Source organism: Arvicola amphibius, chromosome 8 (genome assembly GCF_903992535.2).
Source record: "Arvicola amphibius chromosome 8, mArvAmp1.2, whole genome shotgun sequence".
NCBI lineage: Eukaryota > Metazoa > Chordata > Mammalia > Rodentia > Cricetidae > Arvicola > Arvicola amphibius.
In genome coordinates this window covers 22228186-22256042 of record NC_052054.1, presented here as the reverse complement: position 1 = coordinate 22256042, position 27857 = coordinate 22228186, and the positions used below count along the sequence as shown (strand labels likewise).

At 42.3% G+C, this 27857-nt stretch overlaps 1 protein-coding gene across 2 annotated transcripts in view; it reads left to right on the top strand.

Annotated features, from left to right (window-relative positions):
• Phactr2 (phosphatase and actin regulator 2) overlaps positions 1 to 27857 on the top strand; it is a 268971-nt gene that overhangs the window by 206399 nt on the left and 34715 nt on the right. For both annotated transcript variants that reach the window (XM_038339990.1, XM_038339991.1), the window contains exons 4-8: positions 2571 to 2729; positions 12081 to 12615; positions 18697 to 18908; positions 20224 to 20380; positions 25353 to 25408. In XM_038339990.1, the coding sequence (XP_038195918.1) occupies positions 2571 to 2729; positions 12081 to 12615; positions 18697 to 18908; positions 20224 to 20380; positions 25353 to 25408 (1119 nt within the window). The remainder of the gene's footprint in view (positions 1 to 2570; positions 2730 to 12080; positions 12616 to 18696; positions 18909 to 20223; positions 20381 to 25352; positions 25409 to 27857) is intronic.

Sequence of the window (27857 nt, the reverse complement as noted above, 5' to 3'; positions counted from 1 at the left end):
CTCCCTCCGTCAGTGAAGATGCACTCATGGCTTCTGTCTTCTTGGTATCACTGAATCTCCTGACAGGGCATGTCAGCGATGAGCTTCGTCCTGTGGCCCAGATAGATCTCTGAAGTCCCTGCAGCTGCCATGGCTGTGACCTCACCCCACCCTGTCCTATACCCTCTCTCTTGACTGTGATTATTACTTCTTCCAGATTGTGTTTTTCCACACCAAGCTTAGCTTCAATCTGAAAGTTCACCAAATAACCTTCTTCCCGAGAAGTCCTCACACATGCTCGAGTCCACATTCAGTCCACATGGACGACTTTGCCTTCATCTTTTCTCAAGGCACGCAAGTGTCTCACCTGCTTGCCTGACATCCTCTTTCTATATAATCTAGTGTGATTCCCCCTCCCCCGAAGAATCACTTTTTTTTGCCACACATGATCTTCTCCGTGTAATGATTTCCCTGCTTTTACTTTGAGCTGGATGTGACTTGGTGAGTTCCCCTTCCTCTGCAGGCACAATCTCTTCTTGTGTTTGTTACCTGTCCCTAGAGCCTAGGCCTGACTCAGCACCATCTTCTCTTGCTGGGCTTATATTTTGCTGGCATTGTTTCTTATACCAGGGACTGAGTTTATTTTAATTCCGAGAAAACTTCCTTAGCACAGATTCCTATGAAAGCTTTCAAGATAAAGATGCCACTTACTTTGATGTCCTTAGTTGGCTTTATAAACTTCATATTTGCTACGAATCCTCTTTTTTCTGCCATTGCCTTTCCATGCACGGTTTTTATTCCAGGACGCAGAGTAGGTACCTTTCCACATGACTTTCTTCTGCTGTGCATCCGATTGTGGTAATATTCAAGGTTTTCTATAGTTCTTTTTTCCAAATAAGTTTTTTTTAAAAAAATAATTTAACCTGATAAAAATATGATCACTTAAAGTAGCATTAAGTTATTGTTGATATGACTTTGGGACTCTACTAACTATAATCAGAAATCCCAAATAAAATATTTATCTGCATTCTCTTAAAAGTAAGGATTTATGTATAAAGAAGTGAATTTTACTGTTAATTTTACATTACTTTTGTTTTATTAGTGTATTGTATGTTCCTTTTTCCTCTTTTTAAAACTAGTTGCTTCAAGCCCAATAAGTTTTATCTAATATTATTGAACTTGTGAAGATTCATTTACAATGGTATTGCCTTGTGTTATTGTCTGCTTTACTTTCCTATAGGAATCAGAACATAGGTCCTTAGGATCTATGTGACCTAGTGACAAGTCCATTTCGTTTTCCACATGGCATCATTCCTATTTACTTTATCTATGGAAATGTCATGGTCTTTTTTTCCCCTCATTTTGACAAAAAGGCCTGTGAATTTTATGGGGAAAAAAACAGTGAAAATTTGATCATTTTTTTTTTCCAAGACAGGGTTTTTCTGTGTAGCTCTGGCTGTCCTGGAATTCATATTGTAGACCAGGCTAGCCTCATACTTAGCCGTCAACCTGTCTCTGCCTCTCAAGTGCTGAGATTAAAGGCATGAATGAGCCACCACTGCCCAGCTATGATCTCTATTTTATAATGATTGCCAAGAAATTAATTTTAAAAACTGTATAGAAACAACTCTGTTAATATATTTCTTCAAATTAGTTTGAAATCAAAACTTTGATTCCTTAATTTTTCTCTTACGGTGGTAGCAGAGCCTCCTAAATATTTCTATGTGTGGGAATAATTACTGGGATAATCTTTCTAAACACCACTGAATTCTGAAAAATCCCTTGAATTTTAAACACCTTCAGGACTTATAACAGTCGAGGAGATAAAATTAGTCTTTATGATTTGGAATATGTGAGGAATTCTACTTGAAGCAGTAAATTTTTTAGAATTCTTCTTTAACTTGTTTTTGATATGTATCTTTAAGCTATAATTAGCTTTTATTCTTTCCATAATGAAGAAAGATAAAAAAATGAAATTAGCCTTAAAGCGATCTTTTCCCTGAACAAAGGTAACAGTTGATTGCTGTGTAGAGTATGGACATTTTCTAACATGCCCACAATTAAACGCTGTTGTGTAGAATGTGGACACTGCCTAACGTGCTCCGCAGATGCTGGGGCCTGGAACTCGGCCATCATCCCACCCGCTGTCTGTATGTGTAAGTGCATTTCATGTTATTTGTATATTTGCAGTCACCTCGTGGTTTTGACATGTTACAATGTTTGTTCCATTTTTTCAGATCATTCCTTCATTCAGTTTCTGGATGCAAAAGAAACCCCTAAGTGTTTCCTTCAACCAAACCTAAACACAAGGACAGAGGAACCCTGCTGGTCTGGGGCACTGTGTGATTTAAGACACTAGGCATTGCCTAGTGTCTTAAAATGCCACAGGAATCTCCCTCCATTGTTGCTTTCCCTCGAAACCAAAGATTTTCTACCTCTTGCCTTTTAAAGAAATTTGCTGGGGAAATGTGGTGATTTGGTTCCCGGGGACAGAAACAGGAACCCAGACCCTGCAGTCCTAGTAACCAGGGGAAATGACTTTTGAAGAAAGCCATCAAGTTAGACATCGAGGTGTTTCTTTCCGATTTTAGATGGAGATGTAACAGTTAACTTTGAAAATTCAAACGGGCACATGATACACATCGGAGAGGAATCTACCCAAGAGGAAAATTTAGGGAAGTCCGAAGAAGGGGATGGCTCTGTGAGTGAGAAAACACCACCTCGGGAGGAAAAGGCAGAAGATAAGACAGGTAAAATAAAGAGAACCCCCTGTTATCTCTTGGAGCGCAGCCCAGCAGCCCAGCATGGAGAATTAGAGAGCCTGAAGAGAGGAGGAGGTTTGCAAACTGGGAGGAGAGGAAAGGAAGCTAGGAAGGAGAGACAGGGTAGCCTCCTCAGGTGGACACATCTGTTTGTATCTATGCTATCTGCTTTGTTACAAACACATCTGTCCATAACTATGCTTTCGTGTTAATAAGGAGAGCTAATTAATGGTACTGACCACAAGGACTGGACTCTTCAGGCTTTACAGTTACCTGGAAATGACCTCCTTATAACAGCTTTCTCTCAAGGTGAAAGACACAAGCAGTCAGAATGCTGTTTTCCCCTCTATCTGGTCCATGTGAGCTGCTCAAGAAGGGGCCACGCACACATCTCTCAATCTAGACTTGCTCTCTGGCAACAGGAAGTAACTGATGCGCCCACCCACCCCAGTATTTTAAGGGCTAGACATTCTAAGCTACACCAAGGAGGAGTTCCCTAAGGAGACGTGATTTCAGTGCCACTTCCTCTGCTCTGTGATCTACCTGTGTGCTTGGAAGTTTCAGAATATGGCAGAGGCAATTATGCTGGTTCCCCCAGGATTCACTTAAAAACTCCCATTTCTTGAGTGTGCTCAGAATCAGATACTGTAAATTCATGTCTAATGGTGTCCTCCGGAAGGTTCATGAATATGTAATGGCAGATCCATCACAACCCCACACAAGTCTTATACTTACAGAAACCTTGAGCTGATAAAACCTCTTTACTGTAGAATATTCATTAGCTTATACAAAACCCAACTTCTCCTCTTTCCAAATCCAAATTTCTCAAAACGAATATGTTGACTCCTTTATTCACTAAACTACTGGAGCCCAGTGTTATGCAGAAGGCTCTGGACCACGCCAGGAACTGAGATGGAGAGGCCCCATCACTCCCCGTTTCCCTGTTTGACTTCACTGAACACTGAGGCTACTTCCTGCTTTGGCCTGTTTCTAGTTTGCTTGCTACATCCTATATGGAAAGGTTTAGCCAAAAACTTCTGAATAAATTTTGCCATGTGCATAGGAAGGGATCCTCAGGAAACATCTCCAGTATGTTCTCTGATTTCTATAAGGTTTGTCTCTGAGTTGGTTGTAACATTTGTCAAATTCCCTTGCATTGGGTAGCTATTTTGAGAACTCCTAGAAATTGCTTTAAGTGAATTTCTTCTCTTCATCCAGATCCTCCTGCAGGCAAGAGGGAAGGGGGACCTTTATTAAGTTCCCTGCTACTGTAACGTCAACTTTGGAAGACTGAAGCCCTGTGATCCTTTGCATATGCAGTAATCAGCCTTTAAAAGCTTCAATAAGCTATTGGAAATTTAATTTGCTGTCCTCGGATATTAAGCATAGTTTTTATGGGACCTTCTTTAATTTCTCCCAAAGAAAACATCTAGTTAAGTTTATTAACACTAATTATAAGACATTAGCTTGTACTTTTAATGATAATATTTCTGAAACACAACAAGAGAGCCAACAGATTATAAGTAGATTCAATGGCAAGGAGTTTGGTTGGGTAGGGAACAGATACCTGTTTCTATTTTCTTCCGTTGAAACTCTCCTGTCTCAACAACCTGTTAAATGTCTTATCAATCTGTGGTTTGTCTCTAGTCCCTGTGGGTGTCATTGCCACTCAGTGACTGGTCAGACTTGAAAGGAAAAGTGTTTCTCATATCAGCCTGATAGAGCATTGCTGACAGTTTTATATTAGTTAAACTAGCGGGCCTTGGTGTTCTACAGAAAAGATGGCAGATCCCATAGGTCAAAGAATGGCTGAGAGAGGGTTTGTTTTTGTATCCCTCAAACTAGTACATTGAGTTCTTTCTAGTCAAGTAAGTTCCATGATGGCATCAGTACACGAGCAGAGGGAGATGCCAAGAGTGCTGGTGTGCCACCATGCGGCTGCTGGAGCTCCCCTTAGGTAGACAGATCCCACGTGGCGCTGTGCCATGAGCCGAGAGAGGTACTGAGAATGGGAGCCATTTCCTGAAGCTAAAATGATTATCACTCATGAGTAACAGCGCAGAGAATAAGACTAAGTAGAAAGTGCCTATCGATAAAGATATGAATTACTTCTTACTTCTTTAGTCTATATCTTTTAGTTCTTAAAAAAAAGGAAGAAAAAAAAGAAAAAAAGCCACCCTGATTCACTTTTGTCTCTGTCTAAGAAAATATTCAAAAGCAAAGCACATGTCAGGTGCTGTCCACCACCCTGGCTCTGTGGATGGGTTTGGTTTAAGCCATGAGGGTTTTTCTGGAATTCTGAAGGATCCTGATTCTACAGTTGGTATAGCGACCTTGGGCCTTTCTGGCAACACTAACCTTCTTCCTCAACATCTTCTAGGCTCTTAGTCTCCTGCTATTCTTTCTCAGTAGATGTCCTTAGAAATTTGAGACACAAAATAAGATCTATACTCTGTTTTAATCTAACCACATGAAATCTGCAAGCTTTTCGACATTGTTTCCATGGTAGGATTAGGAAAGGCCTTTAGTGAAGGAACACGGATCAACACTTGCTTGTTCCATAAACAGCACTGAAAGACCAACCTGAGTAGAACTCTAGCAGAGGACACAGAGAGAGTAAAGAGTGGCCTCTGTCCAAAAGAAGATCCCCCAAAGAGAACAGGTGGCTCACAGGCAAAATAGTCAGGAAGCTCTGAGCAGGCCGCAGTACCAAAGCCAGGGAACCCTCAGCGGAGACCAGAGCTGTTTTCCTGTGCCACATCTTTCCAAACAAGGTCCTAGGGGAGATGGGGAGAAGACAGGCAGGTGAGAGAGGAACTGGACCAGAAGTGCATCCCAGACCAGGTGCAGGACACACGTGGTCCTGGATTGCTCTAACACTGGCCCTCAGCCCTTCACATGGATGAGAGAACCAAGTGGAGTGGACAGCTTGTTCTCCAGACTCCTATCAGGAAGCCAGAATGAACAGACAGCTCTCATAACATCCCCTTAAAAGGACAGTGTTCTATTACTCCACCATCAATTTGCACAAAGCCTTTGAATCGTATGTTCACAGTCAAATATAACCTAATTCCTTACCACCACAAGTAAAGAGTGTTTTCTACCGATTGCCAATACTATCAGCCAGTCCCATTCATTGAACAGACATAATTTTAAGGCATTGCATTCGATTAGATCCAAATTTTCAGACAGAAGACAATTTTAATCCAGTTAGAAAAACCTCTTTGTGTATTCACCTGAGCACACACAACTTACCCCGAGGTTGTAAGTGGCAGGCCTGACAGAGCCCCTGTCAAGGCAGAGTTGGGAGGCTAAAGAGGAATGCTCCATAGTTTCCAAAGAACTGCTCAAGTTTGTGTGTGATGTAGGAATCGGCACTTTCAGCTGTTAGAGAGCTAACCCACTTTTCCATCCCAAGCGCAAAGTTGGACTGTTTGGGAGTAGTTTTTTATTTATGCTAGGGATTGAGCTTGGGGTCTCACACAGGCTAACTATATGTTCTGCAACACTAAAGCATCAAGCAGAAAGACCCAAAATGTCCCATTTGGTTTAGAAATATTTAAAAAAAACAATCAAGACCCCAAGTGCTATACCAACCAGCACTCTCTAGGGGACTGGGCTTGATCTCCATGCAAGGCCATGTGATAGAAACCGAAGTCACAGAGATATGTTTAAGAGTGGGCTTCTGGGGCTTGGGGTGTGACTCAGTGGGTAAGGTATCTGCTACACAAAGAAGAGGATCTGAATTAGGACCCTCAGCACCCACATAAAACCAGGTATGGTATTGTACTTCTGTGTTCTAGCATGGGGTGGAAGGTATGCAAGGACAGGAGGGTCTCTGGACCCCTGATTCATACCCGGTGGACTGGAGGCAGCACTGTATGTTGAAGGATAAGGTTCCCACCTGACCAGAAAGGCAGAGTTACACATTTGCCCCTCAGAGATGTGAAGTGGCTGTGCTGTGAGGCTGGATCCATGCAGAGGCAGATGACATCAATCAGGACAGCCACACTTGGTGAAGGTCAGGGCTAGGGCAAGGACAAGGAAGAACTTTACAACATGAAGGTTTTATTGATTAGCTTTTGTAACCTGAAATCACTATCTCAGCTAGACACATGGTTTGATTAACAGAGGGTGGGATTTAAAAGGGGGAAGTCCCTCCCTTGATGGTTACTAGGATAAGAAACAAAAAAATAGAAATGGTAACGGCATATGACATATGTCATGGCCTTCTTGGTCACTAGGAAAGACCTAGTCAGTAAAGGCTGACTAGGGTTGTCACTGTCTTTAGTTTTGATTGTACTCGATTTTAAGAGATACCACTTAGTTCTTTGGACTGGAGCCGTATTGTAATTTATTTCAGTCACTATTGCAAATAATAGAGACATGGGGATGCAATCCACTGTCAGCATTCCCAGAGCAATGCTTGCTTCTCCTCCAGCTCTCGTGGGGCCTTCTTCTGTACAACTTCTGTCTGTAAAATCTGTGCTCTGTCTTTTCGAAACTATTATGGAAGTGTGCCAGATAAGACATAGTGAGCTGTTTTACCCTGCACTCTGTGCACCTAGAGCCGTGGCTCAGATCACTGTAGAAACTGAAGCTGCCATGCCCCGCTGGGAGAATGAGAAAGCACGCTGATGATAGAAGTGACTGCCAAGTGCATTGTGTCGAAAGCCCCCAGAGTCTCCCAGAGTGTAGCACACACGTGGTTGTTTTGGCTGCACTGAGACTTCTGGTTGATCGGGGTTGAAGTTTTAAAGATAACCGGAAGTGCAGTCATTACTGCGGTTGTCGGTCTCACCTGTGGCAGTGTGTCCCTTGCTTTCATCTGTCACTCTGGAGGGTCCTTCACTTTTCCTAAGTTGGTGGTGGTGTTCCATTTAGCACTCATTGTCCATGTCCTCATATGGCAACAGCAGGGTGCAGGCTGGAATAAGGATGTTGGCTAGCGCACATAGACACTAATCCTTCGAGTAACATCATCGTAGTAAGTTGTGTCGCCTTTTACCAAAGGAGTGAACGATGGGCCCAGAGAACCCTCCCCAGTCTGTCTTTTAGTTTTTGTTTTGCCTCCAAACTTTGCTTCCTCTGGTGCAAACACTGTCTGGTTCCCAAATGTCATAAAGCCACCTGTATGTAGCACTATCGCCATGTCTTGCTTCTTGCTTTTCTATGGTGTGTGTCTGTATCAGTCTGCTCTGTTCACTTTCTCATTTGTAGAGAACCCTGAAATCCACTCTGAAACACCGGCTGCTCCTGCTCTACCTCCTACAGCTCCTCCTAAGCCTAAACCCAAACCTAAACCCAAAAAATCTCCTGTGCCTCCCAAAGGGGCCAATGCTGGGGCCAGCCACAAAGGGGATGAAGTGCCTCCTAGTAGAAAAAATGCCAAAGCTCCCAGTAAGCAGGCCCCCACCCCTCCACCCAAGCCAACAAGCCGAAACACTACCCGGGAGGCTGGTGAGTATGCCCTAGTGCATAATTGGGTAGCGTTCAGAATGTTGGGTTCTGGGATGGGGCTGTAGCTTCTTCCAGGAGTGTGGTTTTTTTCTTGTTTCAGGGCACAATCCCAATGAGTCACAAGAATGTCTCAGAGACTCCCCAGTAGGTATCTACTAAGAGAAGTTAACGTTGTTGTCTTTGGAGTAACTGTGAACTGTTAATCTTGGTTTCCACAATCAATGCATAAGACTCACTCCTTTAGTGTGCCTGGGAGTGAGGCTGACCTGATGAACCAGTATCTAGACCTGTCCGTGAGAGTTTGCGGTCACTTGTTGCTATTCCTCTTTTAAAATGCACGAGACTTGCATGTTAAAATGTGACATGGGTCTTTGCCAGGTTTGCTGGATCATAAAGTCTTCACTTTCAACATCCATAGTCGTCTGTCCTCTGATAAATGGCAAAGGCTCATATACATGGTCAGCAACATCCCCGTTTCCTACTCCACTTAACATGATTTTGATGGATTTGATTTGATGCTCCGTGATAACCCCCCCTCACATCTACTCCGGCAGACCAACAGGTCAAAGTGTCCTAGTGCCTTGCAATTACAAGTTGCCATGACAAATCATGAATGGACATTTGCATTGCAACTTCATATGTTTTTCAACCTTACAAGCTTAATGCAAAGTGCAGATTCCATTCTCTCATAGAATCATGATGCCGGCTATCTATGTCATCTATCTTTTAACACAACTCAGAATTCCCATGCTCGATGACGTTTCCCCATTAATGTGTGCGTACAATTCTTTTGTATTGTAGCACATCCTATTTCCCTTAACACTGGCAACAGCTTTCCAGAAATTAACTGCAAGGATTTGCCTTGGTGTTGATCTTTTTTCTCTTGTAATTTATACTCGTCACACTGAAATTCAAAGACCGGTTTAGATGGCAGCGTAGCAGCTCTCTGAGTGCAAGTAGACCTTTCCCTGGGTTCCTCTCTTCCGCGCTTTGATCGTTGGTGCACAGGCCTCTTCTAATCTCTCTGAAGTGAAATATCCCAGAATGATGAGCCAGCAGTGCCTAAAGGTCATTTCCTTGGGGACTCAGCGGCTTTCCCTATTGGTGCCTTATGTCCCCCATGGCTTTGTAAGGCCTACCAGTGGTGTGTGAAGTAAGACAGGCAGGGAGCAACTAGGTAAGAATTCCCGGACCATCACTTTGTCTTTGGGAATTAAGAGCCTGTCTTGCATACACTTCCTGCCTCACTCCTTCTCTAGGTGGTGTGAGCTCACTGAAGACTCGGCTGGGAAGAAAGCTGGAAATGAACACAAAGGCTGGACATGGCATTCATGACAGATCTTGAGATATATATTTTTTTCTTGAAGATTTAATATATGCTTATTTATGATGTCCCTAAGAGGATAATAAGCTAGAGAGCTGTCATTTGTCCTTTGTGTTAATGCAAAATGAGCAGGGCTCTTCCTATTCCTATGAATGTGACCGCTTCTGGGACTGTCACTGAGAAGCTAGGGCTGCATTGAGGTCCCTTGGTTTCCCATTACATTTCTTACATTCTGAAAACAGCCATCACCTAATTTTCCCTCTGAGTGTACATGGCTTGTTGAACCACTTTTTAGTCTAGAACACCCTTGGTTTTTCCAGGATTTTCTTCTTCTCGTTGTTGCTATTAACAAACTTGTTTTTTGGTTTTTCGAGACAGGGTTTCCCTGTAGTTTCTAGAGCCTGTCCTGGAACTAGCTCTTGTAGACCAGGCTGGCCTCGAACTCAGAGATCCGCCTGCCTCTGCCTCCCGAGTGCTGGGATTAAAGGCGTGCGCCACCACCGCCCGGCTTTAACAAACATTTTTAACACAGAGGTAAAACTTCCTTTTTAACCAAGGTTGTTGTCAACAAACCCACTCTTGTCAGAAGAGACTTTAAAAGCAAAGGTTACATACACATTGTCCCTTGTCTGTTTATTATCAACAGAAGGCTGAGGTGTAGATTTCAAGCCTAACAAACACGGCTTGAGTTTTCACTCCAGGCACTGGGGAAAAATATTTTTCTCTAAAATAGGATGACAATAAATACTTTCTGTCAAAAAAATAAAAAGTTTCAAAAATATCAAAATTGACACTGTTAGAATGGATATGAAGAAGGGATCTATTTAACTTAACTAGGGAAACAGTTGAAGTGTTTAAGCATAAAATGCTTTGTGTCTTTGTTATTTAAAAATCAATTTAGAGTGGGGTTAATTTTTTTTAGTATGGTTAATGAGTTTAACTTGTAATCAGAGAAAGATGATCGGGTTCACTAAGCCTACAGACAAGCCCAGATTTGACAAAGGGGAAATAGAGCTGTTGTGTGTATCTAAAATAGTAATTACCCTAACTAGACTCCTTGTAAGCCTGAATCTTGTCATTAAGTAAGACTGGCTTCTTTATATGTCAAAATTAATGAAGTCATATGTCTCATTGTCTGTTCCTCTGTTTGTTCTTTATTTCAACTCTCTCATTGGCATCAATAAAGTTGCCTCCAGAGGTAAGTCACTGTGATACCTGTGTACAGAATGGGAAGGCCCTCCCTGGCATATTAACAAGGCATTTTTGGATAGTTGTGTGAAAGAAACTTTAGCCCCTTCTTAGGAAAGGAAGAATATGTAATATCATAATAGAAGTAATATTCGGAGAAAATACAGATTGGAAAGGCTATAAAACAAATTAATTTGCACATGGGATTTTAAATGGATTTCCTAGGGTGACATAAAGAAAAATTAAAATATATACATGTAGTTAAAAGAAAAAAAGAAAGACTACCTAACTTGTTTTCCTGGAAATTGCTTAGTTGACGTCAGCTCTATACAGAAGTAAGCAAAGGCCCTGCTCTGGTGGCCTTTGAAGGCTTGCCTAGAACATTAGAACGTAAAAATTACTGGGTGGCCAGCGTGGTTGGGATTGGAAATTCTGAAAAAGTTGAAGTGTGTGTGCTCTCGCAGCTTCTCAGGAGGAAGAAGCAAGTGACTCATTTGAGTCCAGCAGCTCAAACTAAACTGAGTTACATAGGAAGACCCTCTCAATGGCATAAGCATGAGGAACCACACAGGCATAGATACACACACAGACAGATCACACACACACACACACACACACACACACACACACACACACACGTGCACAGAGTGACATTCTTCCTCTTCAGATTATTCAGGTTCTACCCATGTAGATATGTTTTTAAAACCACAGCAAACATTTTTTCCTGTGGTTTGGTGTTTTGAAGGGGGGTCTTTTTCTGCTATGACTGTCTCCTCTCTGTTCTCCCTCACTACAGCAGGTGTAAGTATAGGCCAGCAGGACAGACTTCCTTCCCTGGAGTTTTGGGAACAGTTGCCTTGGAGTTACCACTTGGAAGGTAGTGGGGTGAATTGCATGTGACCCAGAAAGAGGCTGACAATATACACCCTACTTCTTCTGAATATGGCTCCCCTCTCCATCCCCAGAAAGAAACAAGAAAGAATGTCATTGGGAAGGTCCCGTGTGTGTCCTGTAGTCAGCTTGCCAGTCATGGTCATCCTCTTTGTAGGACCAAGCCCTTTTTCAGAGTCAGTAAGAGTGACTCAGGACATAGAGCAGCTGTCCTGTTTAGTTGTTTCTGGTGAAGACGAAGGAGAGAGACAAAGGCTTCTTGCCCTTTACTTTTACTTGAATGTCACTGCTCCCTCTCCGAGAGGCTGGGAGGAGACAGTAAACAAGACCACTATGATTACTGACTAATTTTCTTAACATTCCTCGACTTGATGCATTTTAAAGGGAGCATTTCAAATGTCATTGACAATTGCAACTTTGTCGCTTAAAGAGCATTGTATTTTTTGATTTTTAATTCAAAACTTTCTCTGTTTTAGCTGGTTCTTCTCATCCAAAGAAAACAACTGGCTCCAAAGCATCTGCCTCAGCATCTGCTTCTTCCACCTCCTCTTGCCCCAAAGTGTCCAAGGAGTCAGTTCCTAGCAAAACAGTCATAATGGGGACCACAAGGGGCAAGAAAAAGATTGGCAAGCAGACAGCAGCATCCCGACTGTCCTCCGACACTACCACTGCTGAGACATCTAGTCTTAAAGAAGAGCCCTCAGACACTGGGCTAGAGAGTCTCAAACAGGAGGCTGCTGCTGGAGCTGAGGAGCAAGCCACAGGCAAATCCAAGGCGACCATCCTTCCACATCCTGTTGCACCACTGCCCTCCCCATCTGCCCTGCCTCTGCCACTTGAGGATCAGGGCATTGTTGCCTTGGACACTCCCGTGGTCCTAGTCAGTGGTGTACATACCCTGCCCGTCTCTGCCTTAGACCCCAGTCAGTTCCTCTGGACTGAAGAGCAGACGAGCAGAACCACTCCGTATTCAAGCGCCGACTTAACTAGCAGCAGAGAACACGCACAGTGGTGAGTTGGGACAAAGTCTGAGTAGCACAGGCTACTAGAATATTCTCCTGGAATAAAAGAATATAGTCTGTTCCTGTCTGTATTAAACGTGCTGAATGTTAGGTAACCACACCCGTGATCTCACCAGGTAGGATTCCTAAGCCCTATTGTGGAATTCCCATAGGCTGTGTGGAACATCACAGCGATGATGCTAACAGATATACTTTGGCCCCGTGTGCCTTCCAAGGATGCTTCAAGCCTCTCTCAGTATAGACCATCATTCTTTTTCTTCTACCTAGACATTTTCCTTTTTCCCCTTCTGGTCCTTGTTTTAAACCTCTATCATTTGGTCCCAGATCACTTATCCATGCTTTCTTAGCTTCATCTCCCTGTGACAACCTAGCTTTCTTCCCCAGGAAAATTAAGAGCAACAGGAAAGAACTCTTTAAAATTCTGGATCTACTCGTATGAAGAGTAGAGTGACCCCTTCCTAATTATCTACTGAATCCTAGTTTCTTCTGTGACGTCTTCTAGTACGTGTTGCCAGGACTGGCAGCATATTTCGAAGAGTTTTCCTCCACATATGGTAGAACTAGACAGCATGTCTTACTTACTTCTGTGTCCCCAGCAGCCAGTGCAGAGTGTGACGAGCTGTAGGCCATCAGTGTATACTCACTGAATTGTCACGTGACAAGTGAGAATGTGTGAGCCAAGGTCAGCCTATGTCAGTGGCGAGCTGAAGGTGAGCGGCCTTGGAAGATGGAGTCCATAGAGTCTAAAGAAGCCCCAACAGTGGTTGCATTGTCTTAGTTTTGTTCAGGAAGATAACAAAATAAAATGGTTAGAACTCGGTCTAATAAAGAAGTAGATCTTGCACTTTATGGGTTAGTGGCCCATCATTCTCCAGCTGCCTGGAGCTCATAAGCTCCTTTTCTGATGCCACTCAAAAGTCCTATAAATATGCTATTGAGGTTGCATTCGGCGGGTTAGACCTCCTGCCCCATAGGTATGTATATATAGCAGAATATATAATAGATGCAATTATCAATCATGCAATTATCATTTCTGTCTAGGGAAGACTCAGATCTAAAGTCAAACCTATTTCCTATTTTTCCTTTTTATCATTTGAAGGAAAATCTAGGGATGATCAATAAATATCAAACTACAAACTATTTGCCTGGCATTTTAGTAAAAGCTAGAAGAGGCAGAAAACATTGAGATAAATGATATGCTATCGGTTTTTTTGGATTTTTTATTTGTTTTGCTTTTCCAAGACAGGGTTTCTTTCTTTTTTTTTTTTTTATTTATTTCTTTATTTATTTTGTATACAATATTCTGTCTGTGTGTATGTCTCCAGGCCAGAAGAGGGCACCAGACCCCATTACAGATGGTTGTGAGCCACCATGTGGTTGCTGGGAATTGAACTCAGGACGTTTGGAAGAGCAGGCAATGCTCTTAACCTCTGAGCCATCTCTCCAGCCCCAAGACAGGGTTTCTTTGTGTGGTCCTGGCTGTCCTGTAACTAGCTCTGTAGACCTAACTGTCCTTGAAATCACAGATATCCGCCTGCCTCTGCCTCCCAAGTGCTGGGTTTGAAGGCATGCGCCACCACCGCCCGATTTTGATAGGCTATCTTTATTGGTCTGTTTGGTGAAGCTGTCACAGACTACCTGAAAGAGGATAATTTATGATGAATGTACATGTATTGGCTCAAAATTCTAGAGGCTCGGAAGTCTAAATCAAACCAGCATTTAGTGAGGAAGTTCTTGCTGCAGAAGGTGGCAGGGCCAAGAGAGCAAGACAGCTCACCCTGTCCCAAGAGCCTTCTCTGTAGTGGAGTTCTCTCTTCATTATGGCTTTGCCCTCGGGAGGCCTTGCCTTTCAGTGCTAGTGCATCGAAGATGAAGTTCTCAAGACTTGAATTTCAAGGAATATGTCCACACCCTTAGCACAGCGTCCTCACTGCTTCAAACACACAGCACACCTTCCTAAGTTGTAGTGTTGCTCAGCATTCGCATTACTTCAAGCTGAGTGTTTTCTCTTTCAGGGTGTAATGGGGTTTGTTTGTTTTGTGCTGGACAAGGGTGTAAACACCAAAGGCATAATTGTGAGCCAGACAAGCTAGTTCCATAGAGTCGATTTTAATCAATCAGCGTGCTCAGGATATATGTGTTTAAGACAAGATTTCAGTTTCAGAAAGTGGATGCAGTATATAGGTCTGTTGTTCACTATGCAAAACGAAAGGCAACTTTGGGCAGCTGTAAGTGTTCAGAGAGCCATTCATAGCCACAGCCAAACTAACTCTCCTCAGTTCATATTTCCATGGTCATTTAGGGACTGTATTAATTATGCTAAGTACCACACTTTATACTAGGACCTTAATGCCATAGTTATCCCAGGTACATGGAGAATTTTTAAATAGAGAAATAAATGTAAGCTTTCTGTTTCCAGTGATACCACGAGTAAAAGGAATAAGCTTGGGTCTCTTTTGATGTTGCGGGTGTAGATCATATATTTTCCCACCAGCTAGGGTAACTCTCAGAGTTTCCTCGAAGAGCTTGTTTTCTTCTTCATATATTTTTAAAATGTAAAGAGTGACTTTATAATGCATCCTTCAGGGGTAGTTTGTGTTTGCCCTTGACTTAATGAGCCTGGAAAATGCAGTGTCTCAGATCTTCTCCCAAACTCTCCCTCTTTCAAGTGGAATTTGAGTTAGGGTTTTTGGCTCTCACTCCCTTGCTTTCCTTAGAACTTTCCCTTGCTTATATTTCGTCACCCAATGTGTGAGAACTCGGTCATGGTATGAAAAGGCTTCTGTTTGGGATACAAATATCAAAACTTGAAATAGGGCTAGTGGTTGTATTTAGAAATACCCACCTCTCCTCCTGTCTCGCAGGCTGCTGTTCAGTGTGTTTCTTATTCATTTACAACTCTATCCATAACACAGGCATCTCTGTAGTGTGGGGAAGAAAAAAAAATTCAGCCCACTTGAGGTCATATTTAAAAATGACTTGTTGAGTCCCCTCGACAAAAATTTATGTAATGTTCAATGTTGTCCAGTATTCCCGGGAACTGTAAGGGTGGAGGTGTGAGCTGACCAATGCAGACGTGGAACATAGTTATTATTAACTAATTATAATAATATCATGATATAACATTTAGTAAGTAGACTAGCGGTCTCAGTCTGGATCCCAGACTGCACTGGCCAGGTTGGGTGGGCTACTTACTTAATAGCCTTTCTTGGACCCGTGTTGTAAATTCTCTAACCACCTTGTAGCTTTAAATAGTTAGGAGCTGTAAATAAATGCTGCTGAACTCTGCCCACTGCAGAATACTAGACCAAGAGCGAGATCAAAATAATTAACACAATCAATTAGTGACTAACAGGATTGAGCCCTGAAGTACCTTGTTTTGCTATAAGCAGATTCTGTTATTAATTGACAAACCTTTAAATAGACTGTAGTCATCCACAGTGACAGCATCCTCAAAATAAAATAGCTTTCTGCAGCAATTGTCTAGTAATCTGGACCATGGAAAAGTTTGTCCATAAAAAGACATCTTCACGGGCTGGAGAGATGGCTCAGAGGTTAAGAGCATTGCCTGCTCTTCCAAACGTCCTGAGTTCAATTCCCAGCAATCACATGGTGGCTGACAACCATCTGTAATGGGGTATGGTGCCCTCTTCTGGCCTGCAGGCATACACACAGACAGAATATTGTATACATAATAAATAAATAAATATTTTTTTAAAAAAGACATCTTCACTTCTTTCCAAAGGCACTTTATTCTGTGTTGTCTCCAAAAAAGTGAACACAGAATTACCATATGATTCAGCAATTCTCCTTCTGTGCTTGTAGTCAAGAGAATTGAAAGTTGGGAAGTAGATTTGTATACCAGAGTATGTAGAGTTAGTATACAGTAACCAAAAGGCAGTAACAGCCCAACTGGGCATTGGCTGATGAATGAATAAATGAAGTGTGGCATGTGCACACAATGTCATATCATCCAGCCCTCCACAGGAAGAAATTCTGCCACTGCTAGGACATAGGTGTTCTTGACATCGTGCTAAGTGAAATAAGTCAAACCAGAAGTTTGTATAATTACCTTTACATGAGCCTTCATAAAACAGTCAACATCACAGACACAGAGAGCGTAATGCATGGGTTTATTAGCTCATGGAGACAAACACAGCTTCATTTTAGAGAGATGAAAAGGTTCTGGAGTTGCGTGGTGATAATTATACAGCAACGTGAATGTTTTTAATGACTCAGAATAGTACCCTTAAAATTGTTAAGATGGGAAATTTTGGTTTATGTTGATGTCACATAATTAACAATGAGATTTCAGGGTCTAGAGATACAGCTCAGTAGGCAAAGGACCCTAAGTTGATCCTAGCACCTATGTAAAAGCAAGGCATAGGGGTGCACATATGTAGCACCAGGGTGGGGATAGGAAGGCAGCAGTGACAGGCAGATCCTGGGAGCTTGCTGGCCCATCAGTCTAAATGGGATGCTAAATTCCAGGGTCAATGAGAGATCCTATCTCAAAATTTAAGAGTGATAGAGGAAGGAGTTCAAAATTATAGTGAACTCCCCCCACACACACACACTCAAAGAAGATTTCATATACCATTTTGAGAACAATTTAGGCTGTTGGGTTCTTTCTAAGTTAAAAAAAAAAAATGTAGCGTCTTGGAAGTGCCTGGGCCTGTAATCATAAAACCAGCTTTAAATGCCTTTTGTTCTAATGAAGTTTGCCTGTGTGCATCAATCAAAACATGTTCATGTGTGTTGTTGTTTGTCTTGGAGGAGGGTTGGGGTTGGTTTTTATTTTTTATTTTTTTGACTGTGAAAACACCAAATGTGAACTCATCTATTTATATCACAAAGTATTTGGGAGGTCTTCTGTATCTTACAATAGTGATTACATTATTTTTGAAATTAAATAATTTTTTCATCCCACGCATCTTCGTTAGTCTTTGAAAATAGGTAAGTCTTGTAGAGACCTTTACCCGTCTGAATGACAAAGCATCATTGCCCCTCCCCTAGTATATTACCCTTCTTTTAAAGCTTCTAGTCTTATAAAAGGCGGTCTTATTTATGAAGAAATGCAAGCACAGAGAGGATCAGGGATTTTTGCCTGTTGGCACACTAGCTGGAAAGAAAAACGGGATTTATTCTAATATTAATAAGAGATGTGCATTCCTGTGTGACACCCTTCTGGGTGCTGGGATGCAGAACTCTCTGAGGCCTGTGTGTCAAAGGCACAGTAGGAGTCAGAAGGCAGACAAGTTAGGGATGCTGAGCTCTGCACTGGATCGCCATGAGAGCAGAGGAATAGGGCAAGAAAGTCAACTGAGTGATCCAGAAACATCCATAGCGGGGCTGAGGCTCTATGTTTAGACTTGAAGAGCAAACAAGAAGTGTAGGCAGAGCAAAGCACCCTGGAGCTGCTGACACATTATTGTTGTGATTGTGTGTGTATACATGTGTGTGTAGGAGGGCGAGTGTACACACGTGTGCATGTACATGTGGAGAGCAGAGATTGGGCTCAGGTGATTTTCCTCAGATGTTGTCCAGTCTGGTCCTCCCCTAGTAGGCTTCAGTGGCTGGCCAATGAGCCCCAGGAGTCTGCCTGTCCCTGCCTCCCCATACTGAGGTTATAAGCAAGCACTACCACAGCTATATTTTTTGTCATGTGAGCTCTTGGAATTGAAAGCTCAGATATCCCAGCTTGTGCAGCAAACACTTTCCTAAGTGAGCTGATCCTCCAGCAGCCTTAACCCACTACTGTCTCCTCTACTGCCCCATGATTCATGGACAAATCGGTTCACAAAGTCCAGTTTCACTATGTTTGTGGGATGTGTTAGAGAACATCTAGTAATACGTTCTTGTTTTGCAAATGCAAAATCTAAAACTTCAACAATTAAGTAATGCCCCAGAGAACGTCTATGTTAGTGATGTAGGGTAACTGTCCCATGTTTCATTTCTTCCTTTCCCAGCATGAAGGATCTTCATGATGCTAGTATGCCTGTTGTGGTGTTGGTATCCATAAGGATTGCTCTGTACTCCACATTACTTTCTGCTTTATTGCCCTTCATAGCTTTGCAACCAAAGATGAGTTGGGAAAGGCTGGACCTCAGTTGCTGACCCCCGGGCAGACAGGAGACTCTTCAGAATCCTTCAGTGCCCCGGAGGATGAGACCCCAAGAGAGTACCAATCCAACGACTCTGACTCAGACGGACCCATCTTGTACACCGATGATGATGAGGAAGAGGATGATGAGGATGAGGATGATGATGGCAGCGGAGAAAGTAAGAATATTTCCAAGAAGTAGAGCAGCAGGTGGCGTAGAGACACCTCCCGCACAGTGTAAAATCTCATTAGCCACTGCCCAACATTTTCTTCCCCTCACCTTCTTCTCTCAAATTAGAAATGTATTTATCCTAGCTAAAAAGTTAAAGCAGGCTTGAAGGATAGCATAATTCCGCGAGTTCAATTCCCAGTACTGAAAAAGAAAAGTGTGCCCATCCCAAAGTTTAATTCATGATGACAGATCTTTCCAGAAGAACATACTACATAGGTGTGCCACACCCTTGACAATGAATTAGACTGAAGATTTGTCTTGATACAAACAATCCAAGCTTTTTAAGAACAGTGGTTTTTCTCATAAAAGACAAAGGTGTCCATCCCTCCAGAGACCTGCTCTTGAAGAAGCCAGGGTGGGGCTTCCTTGGCTTGCTAGAAGTGTTAGACATTGTCACTCATTTTATACTGTGGTTTAAAGAGATGGGAGGGGAATGAGTGGAGAATGACAAACGCTTGGTTGGAGTTGAAAACGCTTGCTTGTCCACCGTTGCAAAGACAGGGTACCTTCTAGAAAGGAAGGATCCTAAAAATGAATCAAAGCCATGACTGTGTCTAATTAGATGACTGGAATGTGCTGTTAAAATGTTGTGGTTTTATTTTTTGTTTTTTGTTTTTAACTTAGGAGAAGCGTGACTTGGCAGAATTTCGCTGTGGCGTTGGATTTATAGATGATTAAAAGTTATCAGTGTATTAATGACTCAGCAGAAATTTGTTACATTTCCTCTCCTTAGCACCCACCTGATAGCTACTGCCTGCTGGGGGCTTAAGGATGCCTGAGTGACTTAGGGTTAAAGCATTTGTTTATAGTGTAGGCTCCTTGCCAGCATGACTCCTGGCTGGGGAAAAGGGGATGACAAGGATTAACTGTACAGAATAAGGAGCGAGGATAAGCTCTTGACTTGAAAAGAAAGCAAAAGCCTTGTGCAATCACTGATTTCCATGATCCACCAAATCAGCAGAACAAACCTCCTCGAGCTCCATCCAGATGATGAGGTGCTGTTTCCAAGCGTGTTCATGCTATCTTGGGTTTTTGTTTCTTTCAGAACATTTTTTTAAAAAAAAAAATCCTTCAGTTCTTTTTCAAAACGAATTATCTCCAACTCAGCCCCCTCTCCAACCCTTGAACTGATTAAGCTTCCCCTCTTGCACGCAAGTAAAGAATTTGGCTCAGGTCCTGTTAAAGTTCAGCCACGTGTAACCAAAGCCCTGCTAGGTTAAAAACTGATGTACCTGTGTTTGCTGCTCCTTTCCAATCCTCAGGTGCTTTGGCAAGTAAGATACGCCGAAGGGACACTCTTGCCATCAAACTTGGCAATAGACCATCCAAGAAAGAACTGGAGGATAAAAACATCCTGCAGCGAACATCTGAAGAAGAAAGGCAGGAAATAAGACAGCAGATCGGGACCAAGCTGGTCAGGTACTTGCTGGCGCGTGAGTGCAGAAGTGACTGATTGTTGTCATTGTCCCACAGTCTCCCGCCCGCCTGAGGGCTTGGTGGATTCCCCAGGTTCAGCTGCTCCTGGCTTATCTGGTCCTGTAAACTTGATCTCAGATGGTGAACTATTCAAAGGATTTGCCCTTTGGTCAGTTAGCCAGTAGCTTTGAGATCTCCAGAACGTAGCTCAGGGGTCAAAACAGACTTTTCCAAAAACTGATCCATTACGAAGTCGTAGGTTTTGATGACCAGCTGGTCTCTGTTGCAGTTATCCAACTCGGCCATTACATAAAAGAAGATGTAAACAACAAAGAAATAAACGAATGTGAAAGCGCTTCAATAAAATGCATTTACCGAAAGGGGCGGCATGGGAGCATCTTGCCTACAGTCCACAACTTGGCCAGCCTCTCTTCAAATCTGAGGATTTACTGAGATTTATGTGAAAACTATGAGGTTCCATCCTCTGGGCTGTGAGACCGGAGAAATACCAAGCCTCAATGGCCTAGCTGTGTCCTGGTCAGATAAGCATAGCCCCCTGTCCAGACGCAAGCCGTTAGCTTAGAATGAGTGGGTCATGGGGCAGCACTCCTCACTCCCTGCTTTCCTTGTGTGCTGTAGGTCTTCTGTTTTGGCCACAAATGGCTTCAACAGTCCATTTAACTAAGATTTTTAATAGCAGTTAATTCTTGAAGGAACTGTTTTTGGTGCCAGCATAAGCACCCTCGACTGTCACTGTTTTCTGCTGGGTTCTCTCACTCTGCACACCCACCCGGGTGTACCCATGGGAGAAGGCCACCAGATCAGGATGTGAAGCTGGGAGGAAGTTGTTACCCTTGCTTAGAAGCCGGAGCCTTTCGTGATCACTGTAGGAGGGTTGTGCAGGGCTGCTAGGGAGTGTTTGCTGTTCTCCACAGGGAGAGAATCTCCAGGGCCCTTCTCTGCTAAAAGGGAGACTTTCAGGTGCAGCAGCTGTGCCTCCTAGCTGAAGGGAAGGCTCACCTCCCTAAGAAATCCAGGAGGAGGCCTGGGGGTGTGGTGTCCCCAGCTTTTGCAACTCCCACTAAGACTCCAAAAGGAGTCCTGAGCAGTTTGCCAAGGGCTCCTCACTGGAGTGTTTTCACCTCCGCCCTAAGCCTGAACCGTTTCCTGCCTCAGGAAATAGCTAGCAGAAGTCAGAGGAACTTCATGTCAAATTTGTCTTCTTAACAAGTAAAAGCAGGGGCCTCTCTGAGGCCTGGGGAGATGAAGGGACTCTCTGAAAACTGTTCCTTAGAAGAGAAGTGGGTTAGGATCACTGTTCAGCTATGATGGATTTCTTTTATACCATCTCCTCTACACCACATGCATGAGGATACGTGACAAATGTGTTTTATTATTTTGTTGCTTTTGTTTATGTTTTGGTGTGAAAATTTTTAATCGTAGAAAAATAATGCATATAAAATGGTAGCAAAATAGGGGAAACTCCTTAAATGCAAAGAATATTAGTATAATTTATCATAGTAAAGGATTTTTTAAAAGTGAGCCCCATGCCAGGATAATCGCTCACTTGATAAAGTGTTTGTTGTGCAAGTGTGAAGACCTGGGTTCCATCCTCAGCACCCAGGTAAAAATTGTATTAGCTTAAAAAAGCCCGAGACAAGCCAGAATTAAAGGTTTTTATAAATTATGCTAAATACGTTAGTACCTAGAGAAAACCTAAAAGCATTTTTTTAAATGAGCAAAGTTTCCCTACTTTTTTCATACTAAATGTCTAGCCATGGTTATTTGTAATGGGGGAAAAGCTATAAATTATGGGAACAAAATACTGTTATTATTCCTAGTTATAGGCCTAGAAAATTCTGAGAAAAATAAAACAGCTATATAGTAACTTCTGCAAGCTCAAAAAAAATCCCTAAGGTTAATCATCAGCATCGTAGTAATACTGTCATCTTAGTAACACAGACATTGACACAGAGCAGAGAGCACAGCAAGTGGGGTAGATGGCAGTCACAGCATTTCCAGCAGCCTTTGTCAATAGCCAAACAGTTGAGGCTCCACACATGCCCTGTCCAGACAACCACGATGAATGGAATGAGTTTAGAATGGAGAGAAAGTAGACATTTGTATCACTGAAGCACACTCACAAGACAGGCTGGTCAGATGTGCCCCTCGTGTGGCATGTGGAAGAAAGTAGACACATTCTATGGAATTGGAGCCTTGAGGGTGTTTCAGTTTTACAAAAGGAAACCAGACAAATGTCACCCCTTCTGATGTGACCTAAAGAAAGATCCAAGCTGAGAAAGATTCCACTGAGATGGAATGAAAAACCCTTGGTAGCATGTTTTGAAGATGTTTGAGGGTTTGTATGATAAACTCAATAGTGAGGGAGGACTAGTCACAGTCAGAGTGTCTGGTCAAGGGTGGAGCCCAGGGGTAGAGGGATTGCTTAGCAAACATAAGACCCTAGGTCACAACTAAAGCTGAGTTAGGAAGCCTCTCTTAAATGAGATATACTTGCCTCTAGGAAAGAGAGCAAACCCAAGAAATTGCTGCTACCAACGCTATTCATTTTTGTCCAGAATTATTTCCCAAACTCTCTCAGGTTGTAAGTAGATTTAGTTGTCCACGTTGGTGCCATTTGTTGACTAAGGTTTCTGTCCTGCCTGATCTAGCAGTCGTTCAGTCCCAAATAAACACACAGAGGCCTACATTAATTATAAACTGATTGGCCTATTAGCTCAGGCTTCTTATTAACTTTTATAACTTACATAACTCCATCTTGGGGAACATATGTAAGAAGGAAAGGATCTATAGTGATTCATTTGAAAGACTTTTTATAAAGATATATATTATAAGACTATTTATAACAATGGTAAATTAATCAAGAACAAGTCAAGTAAGTAGACAAAACCAGAACACTGATAAAGAAAGGTTAAAAAAAATAACCTAGCAGTGTGGTCCCTGGCCTTAAAACATCGGTCTTCTAACCATGTCATTAGGGATTCCTTGGGGATCACGCCCAATCTTCCACAGGAAGACCAGGAAGTGTGAGCATAGATTAGAATGGGTGGAGACATCTCCATTCCAGGTCTAACCATACATCTGGGGTACCACCTGTATCTTTTCTGAACTAGTATTCCAATGTCACCCTTAAAATATTTAATATTTTTATAAGTATGTACATGATCTATAGCTTTACATTTTTAATATAGTAGGGTTTGTTCTTAATAATATATAAATGTTAGAGTTCTTTTCAGTGAACACAGCACATCTTATGTCCCTTGCTTAAGGTTTTACCCACAGCTCAAGCTTAGATAACACAGTTTAAGTCCAATGAGATAAGAGCGGATCTTGACCCCAACATTTGCTCATGTTTTAGTTTACGCAAGTCAGTTACTATCCCTTTCTTCATCTGCAAACTGGGAGCTGGCCTTTACTTTGCTGAGTTGTTTGGAGGATTCCCCACACTTTTAGCATCTAGCACAAGGACTAGGAATTTGAAAGTAGGAGTGAAAGACAGCCATGGTTATTCTTATAGTTTTCCGTGCTTTTAACACCAAGAGCAAGAGCAACTCAGTCTTCATTCTACTCCTTGAGGTTGAAGAACCCAGAGGCTTATTATACTCTTGAGGCCAGGCAACCTTCAAAGTCCCATTTTAATCAACTGTAGGATTCTAGAAAATAGGAAAGGAAAAGAAAACATTCCAGAGGAGGGATGTTCCTTCAGCAAGAGAGAGCTAGCACACTTGAGTGTGACAATCTCTAGTACACCAGCGGTGCACACACACAGCATACAGTATAGTCATGGCACAGAATCCAGCTGCATAGGTACTGTTGCTCCCTGGACCCTTTTGGGGACTCAGTTACTGCCTTAATTTCAAAGCAATCCCAATGAATATCTAACTTCAGTGAAAATTTGGGGAGACATTTGAAGGGTAACTGGTTTGTGGTGATCCTAACATTTAGAATCGGTTGTGTCTAGTAAATTCATGTATCTTCATCTTTGCCCACACAAATGCAGCCTACATCCTGAGGCAATGTCTCGCTGCAATGAACAACAAACTGATCATGTAAACAAGACCAAGAACAAAGTTATAAGGCGTTTCTGAGAGTTCCTGCTCTCATGTAAAGCAGTTAACTACTAATCCCAGATGAGCCTGGCTTATCTCAACTGCAGAGAAGGGGGCCCCCCCGCATAGCTCAAGATAGCTGTGTGTGGAATATATTCACTTGCAGGATTTCCCTTCAAACCCTGAGCAGCACAGACTGAGCAACTCATACATTGGCGTGAACTTTGCAACAGCAGCCTATTGGAGGCCTCAGTGCACTGGACATTCATTAAGTAAGCTATCAGCTAAACTGCTGTAACGTGTCAAGAATACGGGAGTTCAAGCAATGTATGTTGATTTCTCTCTTACCAGGCAGTCTAGAAAAAACTGGGCCACCCAGCATGATGGAAATTTCTCCTCCTCTCCCTGTAGTCCTAACGCCCAGACTCCTTCTGCTTTGCACATTTCTTACAGCCCTGCCTGGGGAATCTGATCTGCAAGATCAAAGCTGGCTCATAATACCATGTTCGAGTGCAGCCTGTGCTGGAAGGAAAGCAGACCACACACTCATCTGTGTTGGAGGGGGAAAGCTTGTGCTGCTCATGTCCTGTTTCAAGAAGTCAGTCGCATCCCGCAGCTAGTTAGGGGAGCTATGATCTGTAGGCATATGCCCAGCCAGAAGCCAGATGCCTCACTTACAAAGATGAGTGGAGGAGAGGTGGCAGGTGGAAGTCTAAGCCGCACTCAGTAGTCTACAAACAGGAGGGAGACGTTTATTTCATAGGCTTAAAATTTATTTTTATTTCCCAAGATACGACAAAAGTCTAGCTTTGCTGATTCACTTGTATCTTCCACCAAATAGGCCTCATTTGTAACTCATGGTACGTTCATTTTGTAACCTGTAGTCTATCATTTTGTCATCCTAGAAGACTCAGCCAGAGGCCAACAACTGAAGAATTAGAGCAAAGAAACATCTTAAAACGTGAGTATATGATTCCATACTGCGATCCCTACGGTGATCCCTAACAACGTGCCCTAGAGACAACCCATCTATCAGGAAGGAAACATGATTCACAGCTGACTGGGAAGGCCCATGTATGTCATATATATTAGTAGATGTTTACGTATTTAAAAAAATAATTTCTTGGTTTTCATATTTCATTTTACAGCTTTAAGCCTGATATTCCCCTAAAGTGGAGTCCTGGTCATAGCAATTATTTTTGAGAAAAATTAAATTTATCCCATATGTTCTTCTGCCATAATATTAAAGAAAATGCTCTAGTCTATTTTCAAATAACTGCCAAAGAAAGAACCCACAAGGAAATCAATCAAACATTTCTATATTGTTATGAATAATACAGTTGGTTGCTAGGTTGAGCAAAAGTTCCAATTTAAAATTATGGTAAGAGGGATTTTTCCAGGCATTTCGCTTGCCTTTGTTGTGATTGTTCCTCTTCTTTCTTGAATTCTTTGTGGTTTCTTGGAACTTAAAGAGGCCTCCATTCATTTCCCACTTGATTTTTCCTTTCCAATTTCTGGCAGCGAAGTGTGAGGAAATCCCACTAGAACGACAGTTTGTCCTGCTGTTCTCTCAGGATGGTTACCAGCTCCAGTGAGCTAAAAAGCAGTGCCTAGCTGTACTTCTACATATTAACTTAGTTCCAACGGAACTTTTTAGTTCATGAACTACCAAAAGGCAGGAACAATCAGAACTCCGGGCAGACTGTAATAGCAGTAAGCCATTGGCATGGAGACAGTCAGCCTGCTGGATGACCCCACACTTTAATAGGAGTTATTTTTTTTGTCAAAGACAGAAATATTTTTGTAGCATATTTATAGCAATTTTGCCATAACTGAAGCAACCTAGCAATGAACATTTACCAGTGTAAGGAGGACCAACCACACAGTCTGTGGCATCTCTCCCCTGCGGTGCTTTTTTCTGGCTATTTGTGAGTCTGAGTTGACTAGACCCCAACCAAAGTGGCTGCTAATATGAAGAAATGTCACTCTGAAAAATAAAAGGTTGTAACTACAAAAGGAGGGTGCATTTTTACCTAAGCAACATCTAATGTTGACATGAAAACAAAGCCCCGAGGTTTCAAAAGTGTTTTCCATGATGGAGTTTCTGGGACATATTGAGTTAGGATTTAAACTCAAGGGTAGAGTGTGAGGGCCTGCAAGTACAGAGGGCATGTCTTCTTGGGTGTCTGATGAAATACTTCGAAAAGAAGGCCTTGCAAGTTCTGGATAATCCTGTCCATTAGGACTGATGTGCCAAGCCACACTGGAGTTTAGTTATTTGAGGAACTCTTTCATGGATCCGGAAATGTATTGCATGTTGATCTTAAGCGCTGTGTTGGCTTCTGTACCCTCTGTTTTCCTGGAGGTTCGGGGAAAGAGCGAAGCACCAAAGTCAACTTCAGACTTGGGTCCAGCCCTGTTTTACTTCCTTCTAAGTTCATGTTGATTCTGGAAACTGGAGGCCCATTTCCAGTCTGGAGCGGCTGATAACTGGCTCCTGATCCCCTGACATGTGCCAAGGGAAGCAGGCAGAGCTGGGGCGGAGAGCAGCCCAGGGCATTAGCCCACAAACACTTCATTCGGCCCCCTTGCTTCTGCACTCCTCCGTACTGCTCTCTTTTTCACTCGCATATCTCAAGTTTTTGTTCAAAAGCAGCAACAGTATCTAAATGAAGACACCAGAAAACTGTGATACAATATGATTTTTAAGGTCACATAGACCATCTCTTGGGGGCTAGGAAGCTGATTCAAAGCACAAAGTATTCAATAGTTCTCTACTTGAAATGCACCACCCCTTTGGTAATTATGGCTAAGATAACAGTGAATACCAGTAACTATTTTGTAAGAACATAGTGCAAACTTGATGTCTTAGCATCATATCCCTTATACTCCACACTTGGTGTCTTTCCTATGTCGGTAAAACTGTTTTCTTTAACTACATTCATATTGTATAATGCATAAGCTATATAATATGTTTGAATATATATTATATTGTATAATATATCAACTACATTTATATTTTATGATTCAGTTTCAAACCAGTCCCTTAAAATACAGACCATATATAGAGGTGTCTCTTTCTGCCTCTGGCTGGCCAGGAAAAGTGATCTATATGGGACAGCTTTTCCATACAGGACCTGAGAAAGGATGCATTGCTCTCGTGTGCACGCTGTGAGTGCCAGGCCAGCTGTATTTCCATTGAAAGAAAGAAAAAAAAATGACCCAGGTCACTGAATTCTGAATCTTTTTCTTCAACAATCAATTGTGAAATATTTTGAATCTACAAAAAACTGAAGAAATTTTACGGAGCACACCTAGCCATGTGTCTGCCATTTATATTCTATTGTTGATGACTTTATCATAGATCGCCACCCATTGAGTTGTGTTTTTAACATATATATGACATATAT